General features: G+C 51.8%; 2 protein-coding genes across 2 annotated transcripts; both read right to left on the bottom strand.

Annotated features, from left to right (window-relative positions):
- LOC8065694 lies at positions 1 to 971 on the bottom strand. Its single transcript, XM_002464326.2, has 2 exons — positions 734 to 971; positions 1 to 576 (listed from the first exon to the last, which is right to left on the bottom strand). Exons 1-2 carry the CDS (start codon positions 777 to 779, stop codon positions 341 to 343), a joined length of 282 nt encoding a protein of 93 aa, XP_002464371.1. The 5' UTR covers positions 780 to 971; the 3' UTR covers positions 1 to 340.
- Positions 3,823 to 4,818, bottom strand: LOC8065693. The gene is made up of 2 exons (XM_002464325.2): positions 4,474 to 4,818; positions 3,823 to 4,378 (listed from the first exon to the last, which is right to left on the bottom strand). Exons 1-2 carry the CDS (start codon positions 4,559 to 4,561, stop codon positions 4,158 to 4,160), a joined length of 309 nt encoding a protein of 102 aa, XP_002464370.2. The 5' UTR covers positions 4,562 to 4,818; the 3' UTR covers positions 3,823 to 4,157.

The following is a 7,147-nucleotide window of genomic DNA, read 5'->3' as shown; positions in this document are numbered from 1 at the left end:
TAAGCAATAGCATAAGCCAAATTTCATCAGCCACACTATTACGCAGTCATCGCACTAGCAAATAACCGGTGCGTGTTGATACTGCTTGTCACTAGCCGCATGCAGCCGGAACATGCAATTTTCCGCTAACGAAAAAGAACAACTGAATGCGCAGAACAAAACACATTGCGTGCTGTACCACAGCATCAACAAACACAGCTATTAGCTATAGATACGATTAGGTCACTGCTATCTCTGCACACCGTCATGCAGGCTTTTGTTATTTCCATAGGAAAGACATTGCGTCTCCCCGGCCGCCGCCACCCGTCACACGTTGGTGGTCGGTCGGTCGGTCGGCGAGCTAGCACCTGCAATGGCATCCCTGCACCAGCGCGAGCCGCCCAGGGGACACGCACCGCCCGCCTCGCCGCCCTCCGTAGTGGCACATGTCCCGGCACGCGGCGTTCGCCGCGGCGACCGCCGGGTCGCACTGCTCCACGGGGATGGTCACGCCGCACGGCACGCTCGACGGGTAGTCCGAGTCCACCCACGCCGCCCTCGCCGCCGGAGGAGGCGCCGCCGCGAGGAGGAGCACCGCTGCATGCAAAGCCAGGGGGCGCGCCGGATCAGATAATAGGAGTACTCGGATCGATCGGATCAGTGAAGTGAACGCATGCATGTGTATGCATGCCGCGCCACGCGAGACACGGCACTGGCGCGCTCTCGCACGCACACGAGACGGGGGATTACTTACCGGTGAGCGTGGCAACGAGGACGACGTCGACGAGGACGCGCGCCATGCGATCTCCTGTTGATCCTCTGCTCCGGCGCGCTGGGAACCTGGGACGCGAGGCGGCGACAAGACAACAATGCCGTCTGGCTGGCGGTCCTGTGGCGTTCGGTGCGCGCACTACGAATATAGGGGGGTGGTCACGGCCTCACGGGAACCGGTGCCGCCGCCAGGGAGAGGATTGGCAAGCGGCGCGGCGAAGGCATGGTGGGGACTGGGGGTGGGGCCATATACTATTAGTACACACGGAGTATAATATGATCCGACTGTGTCAAGTAATTGTGTATGTTGTAGTATATCAATTAATTGGCTGGCTAATTAGGACGCGCGTATGACGGCAGGCCTGCTCTTTTTTTTTCCAGAAATTTATTTATTTGCAAAGAGATGTATCACCGATTACTGACTGCTATAAGAATACATACAGGGGCTAATTACGTTCCATTTCCGGTGTAATGCATGCCTTAGCCCCGGAGCACAGGTTATGGAAGGTTCAAAAATTTATTCTGAATTACAAAGTATTTTAGACTATTGATGAATCCTATCTACTCCCTCCGTTCCAAAAACATGTAAATCTTGGTTTTCAAAGTGTCAAATAATCATTAAGTTTGACCAAGTCCATACATATCTTTTGAACATGATCTTGCCCAGAATGACTCAATGGAATTGGTAACCAAAATTATGACATGAATATAATCTTTTTTAAATTATGTCATACTAGCAAATCAAGCAAGTAAATCTTTTGGATACCTTGTATTTTAGCACTGAGGGATGGTATTAAATCTGCGATCTTTCTGTATCAGAGGTTGCCATATATGCTGCCTCTATATACAGTAGTACTAGTATGTATAGCAAGTGTAAATAGATGTCGAGCTGGGTTGCCGGCATTCAGAACTTGAGAGAGTTCGGGGTCCATCCCGCTGCTGTTTGAGGAAGCTACTCTGTGTCACAAGATTTTGACGTGCCAAGAACATCGTACCGATGAAAGTGTTACTTAGAACGGGAATCTTAGCGCCCAGATATTGGACAGACGTTGTATCCGGACGCTGCTCCCGCGCCATCTTTGTACATACGCACAGTTCACTCGCCCACGCACAGGCGTACACAGAGACCACCTAAACTTGCTCTATCTAGACGCAGCACCTGCGTCTACTCCCGCCGTGCACCCAAGGGAAGCCCGCTCCCTTTCACACGTGCCCACATGCACATAGGGGGCCAATCCCATCCGCCTGTGTATGCGCACCCACACAGGCCCCGCACCATCCCAAACATCACCAGCATTAAGAGAAAGAGAGTAGGGGCGACAGATGCCTAGTCGGCGCAGGAGAGGAGGAGGCACTGAGGTGATGCAGTAGAAAAAGCGAGAAGGAAGATAAAACACCCGATCTACTTTTAAAACAGCCAAAAACAATAGTTGTAACATAAGTCTAAAGACAGTTGAAATATACTTATGAAACACTTGAGAAAACACACCTGAAACACATTTGAAAATCATTGCAACTATAAGCAAACATCCAAATAAACACACATGCAACATATGTGTAGAACATATATAACATCCAAAATACACAATTGAAACATGTGTCTGGAAAACACAGACAAAACATACCATTGAAATATCTAAAACACTCAAAAACATACTATTGCAACATGCCTTTAAAACAATTGAATCATATGCAACATCCATATAATTCAACTGCAACATACCTCTGAACCTTCTGAAACAATCAAAATATACAATTACAACATAGAGTGAGGAGAGAGATCCTGCGCAGGGAGTGCCATGGCCGCCAGATCTACGAGCGTTGGGGGATCCCGATGGCGGAGAACGCTGGTGTGGGGGGAGGGGCGCCGCCGGAGTGGGGAATGTTAGACTAAGCAATGTGTGGTTGCATGTATGACCCCCGGGAGCCTCATCTGGGCGCTATGAAGCGCATTCTTCGCTACCTTCAGGGTACCTTGGATCTTGGTCTTCATCTTCACCGGACCTCACCAGTAGATCTGACTGTCTACACAGATGCAGATTGGGCGGGCTGTCCGAGAAACACCGCATAGCCAGAAGTGGACTTGCGCGTGTCAGGACAGCCTGCCCAATCTGCATCTGTGTAGACAGTCAGATCTACTGGTGAGGTCCGGTGAAGATGAAGACCAAGATCCAAGGTACCCTGAAGGTAGCGAAGAATGCGCTTCATAGCGCCCAGATGAGGCTCCCGGGGGTCATACATGCAAGACATCGGGGTGGGGGAGGGAGCCGCCGAGGGTCGAGGAACATAGGGAAGGAGGAGGCTGCGCTGGTCGCCCGTGTTGGAGTTGTGCATCCTGAGAATGAGGCAGAGTAGGGCTACGTGTCAGCTCTGGATCTACGTTCGCACCAGAGCTGCGCCCGTCCCCACATCGGAGTTGAAGCCGGGGTGGCCGGCCGGAGAAGAAGAGTCACCGAAGATAGCCGCGAGGAAGGAGGTCGCCGGGGACTCGCGCCACGGGCCCCGCTGCACTGGAAGATGAGGAGGGGGAAGGAAGCAGCGGGGCGCATGCGCTCCTGCGACGTGCGTGGAGGTGGGGTGCGGAGGCACGGCTTAATAGAGGAGCGTCGCGGCGTAGTGCGGAGATGCCATGGTAGGGGGAAGTGAGCCAGAAATGAGCGGATGTGGGAAGTAAGCGGAGAACAACGTCCGTCCGTCCGGACGTGTCTTATGTATCATTACCCTACTTAGAAACATCAACTCTCGATTGATCTGCAATAAGAGCTTAACGTACTACTACGCCTCAGCACTCAACTAGCATCACCCTTTTTTAAATAAAAAAAAAGCAAGAGGCAGACAGGCAAGCGAGCCAGCCAGCCAGCGAAAAGCATCCGACGATTCTGTGTCGTCTCCTCTGTTTCTCTATATAGATATCTCTCTCTCTCGGAAAACTCACTTGCAGCAGGCTGTACGTGCACACCAACTAAGGCCTTGTTTAGTTCGCAAAAATTTTCAAGATTCCCCGTCACATCAAATCTTGCGACACATACATGGTGCATTAAATATACATAAAAATAAAAACTAATTGCACAGTTCAACTGTAAATCTCGAGATGAATCTTTTAAGCCTAGTTACTTTATGATTGGACAATGTTTGTCAAATAAAAACAAAATTACTACAATGTCATTTCCAAAAGTTTTTGCGAACTGAATAAGGCCTAAAGGAGACAGAATAAGAACAAACCAAAACTTACAAAAGAAAGTGATACTCTAACCGGCCCCGTCACCCACCATACAATACGCTAGCTATAGTGCATAAAAGTGCACCACCAAATGTCCAAATTTTCCCTCTGCCGCTGGCCGCTAGCTGCATGATGACCTGCGGTCCCTGTCTGTGCCAACACAACACAGCTCGATCGGCCAGCTAGCCTAGCACTTGCAGTGGCATCCCCGGCCGCTGGCGAGCCCCAGCGACACGCACTGCCCGCCGCGCCGGCACCCGCCGTAGTGGCACATGTCCATGCACGCGCTGTTCGCCGCCGCGTCCCCGGGGTCGCACTGCTCCACGGGGATCGTCACCCCGCACGGCACCCCCGACGGGTAGTCCACCCACGCCGCCCGCGCCGTCGCCGGCAGAATTACCACCACCACTGCATGCATGCAAAAACCACCACACGTAGGTTCATGGTCAGCGTCAGTTTTTCCGAGCACACATGAACAGTTAGCTATATGCATGCTTGCTTACCGGTAAAGGTGGTCGCGAGAACTAGCAGGACGCGAGCGGTGAGCGCCATGGAGACGACGGCGGTGCAGCAGGCAGCTTCCCGAGCCATTCGAATTCGATCTCTCTCTGATTCTGTTGCTTTGTCTGTTCCTGTGGGATGAGAATTGAGAGAGGCGGCGGCACTGCGCGCGGCTCCGGCCGGTGCGGCGGCGGCCGTGTGGCTAGCTTGATATAGAAGTGATGACGAGAGGTGGCTGCCGGCGGGACTGCGGCTCTGGTGCGCGTTATATAGTGGTGGCGGTCGAGAGCTGCGGAAGTTGGAAAGCTGGCGGAGCTAGCTAGCTAGTAGCAGCAAAGCAGGCGATGGAGGAGAGCGCAAGTACATTTGATGTGACGCTGAGACGGTTTTGCTGGTATGGTGGAACAATAATACAATAATATAGCTGATCCAACTGCCAACTTGCATCACAGGCTAATGTAAAATAAATGGCTGTGGTTAATTAGGACATGATCATCGCATATCTTTGCTAGACACCGCTTTTACAAAGATATTACTACTAGCAGTAGCCGGTAATTAATCCAAAGTAAAATTTGTCGCTATATGATGATGAGCACTAGCTAATATTGTTGCGAACTGAACGTAGCTCAACTCAGCTTTTGTGGCGGGGAACTTAGCCTAATAAGTTTTTGGCTTGGGACGGGTGCTCTTATTTTTTCTTAGGACTATTCTAGAATTTAACGATATTATTATTATTTTAATGGTAGGTGAGTGTCGACAATGAGACGTTTACAATGACTTTATCAATCTCAAGATCTGTCAACTCAATCTTTCGGAGGTACTTGGGTTTTTGTGTACATGTGGGGCTGCACATACAGTGTTTTTGAGAAAAAAAAAAAGCAGTAATACTGCTCCCCTCAGGAAAAAAAAGTGGGAATATAAACATCATCAATTAGTGCTTGACTTCTTTTCCTGTGAACATCTTTGGCCTTTAGATGAGCATCCACCAACAACGTGAATCAGGTGCCACCAGTTTACGACACGTACGGCCCAGGCCCTAATCAGACCCTAATTACAAACTTATAGTACGTGTCATATACATGTAAATAAAATCCTTCACGTCCGCAACTATTTACCAAATCTGGGGCGCAACAGAGACCCTGACAATCCCGTCAAAAGTGCAATCATGTATGTCCCCGGCCTCTCTACTCTATCAGTTTCCGGTTCCTTCGAAGTACACGCAGAGCTATCCAGTAATAATCCACCAGCCAGCTTTCTGCACTCTCGCCTGATGATGATGATGATGATCCAATGCAATAATCCCGCAGCTGTGCATTCGAAGTGCGCGTCCTCGGTCGACAGGAGCCCGTCTGGAAATGCCACCACCGGTACCGGTCTCGCTCGTTCGTCCCCACAGCTGGAGCAGGGGCCGGCTAACTGATCGATTAGCGATAGCATAGTAGCTAGCGCGCATGCATGCAGACGCCGCATATATGGAATCCATGGTGTCCCCGATGGAGCCGTCGCGTTCGATCAGTAGCTAGCTGTGTCCACTCAGTTCGTTCGTGCCGCGGCCCGTGGGAGCTGCGGATGAGCAGCATCTTTCAGAGCGCGCGACCAGACCAATCGTCTCTGCTTTGCGCGGTCAGTGGGCGAGAAGCGCAAGTTGCTATATAGGCCTGTATCTGTATATACAAAAATGCAGCCATGATCCTGACCATTATTGTCACATAAAGCTTGTCGATCGACCGAATTATATAGTACGATCGATCGTCCCATCATTCGCCAGTGATCTGATCGATCTGTATCATGCGGCCTTTCCACCACCTTTGTGGAAAAGCGAATGGGGGATTTGTAATTAATTAAACAACTGCACTATGCACGCCGGATTGTATCCATCTCCATTCGATCCAGAGATCGACGACTGATGAACCCCAGCTGCATGCGTCGACAGGCCAGTAGTATCTTGGAGCGATATCATACGATCGATCTGCGGATCTCGGGTGCATGCAGATGCAGCTGCTATAGGGGCTAGCTAGCACAACATTAACATTATATATATGCAGGGGCAGGAAGCATTTCGCTTTGGGGAAAAGACGATCGAGGGATATCGGAGCCGGATACGAATGTGGCGAGCGAGGCCCATGCCCATTTTCTAATCCCCAAGTGCGACGCTAGCGCTAGCTATCGTTCTATTCTATCCGATCCGCGCGCGCGCGCGGAAAAGAGGCGGGCGCATTCGCATTCCAGGGTGGGAGATAACAACGCGGAAGTAGTAGTGGGCTCTCCTTTTCGGTCTCGCGCGCGGTCAATGTCAGTTCCTCTTTTGCGATCGATCGAGGGATCGAGGATAAGCAGCAGCAGCTAGCTAGCTATAAGCTGGCGGGCCAGGGACGGGAAGGGATCGGAAGGGGACATGAGGTGAAAGCTGGGGGCGAGGCATGCCGCGGCACGACCGGCGGGGATCATTGGCCAGGCGAGGCTGCCTGTGTGCGCGCGCGAGCCTAGCTAGGGGGCTGGATAGGGTTACCTTGGGGCCGGCCGGGAAGGAGACAGCAGTGATCGACCGCGCGGCTTTTGCAGCAGACGGCCGGCCGGCCGGCCGGCCGGCCGGCGGCTCGATCGGCAAGTGCGGCGAGGAGCGATCGAGTGTGGCCGGACGGGAGCCGGCGGGAGATGGCTAGGGCGTATCTTCGG

The sequence above is a fragment of the Sorghum bicolor genome, chromosome 1, assembly GCF_000003195.3.
Source record: "Sorghum bicolor cultivar BTx623 chromosome 1, Sorghum_bicolor_NCBIv3, whole genome shotgun sequence".
NCBI lineage: Eukaryota > Viridiplantae > Streptophyta > Magnoliopsida > Poales > Poaceae > Sorghum > Sorghum bicolor.
Note: the sequence above shows the minus strand (reverse complement) of the source record. Positions and strands in the feature narration are given on the sequence as shown.

What these genes read in the sequence shown, in the direction of transcription:
- LOC8065694 (XM_002464326.2), bottom strand. Translation starts at nt 779, where the DNA reads ATGGCGCGCGTCCTCGTCGACGTCGTCCTCGTTGCCACGCTCACCG. An exon ending in CCTCGTTGCCACGCTCACCG is followed by an intron (nt 577 to 733) that starts GTAAGTAATCCC and finishes CTTTGCATGCAG; the next exon opens with CGGTGCTCCTCCTCGCGGCG.
- LOC8065693 (XM_002464325.2), bottom strand. Translation starts at nt 4,561, where the DNA reads ATGGCTCGGGAAGCTGCCTGCTGCACCGCCGTCGTCTCCATGGCGCTC. An exon ending in TCTCGCGACCACCTTTACCG is followed by an intron (nt 4,379 to 4,473) that starts GTAAGCAAGCAT and finishes GCATGCATGCAG; the next exon opens with TGGTGGTGGTAATTCTGCCG.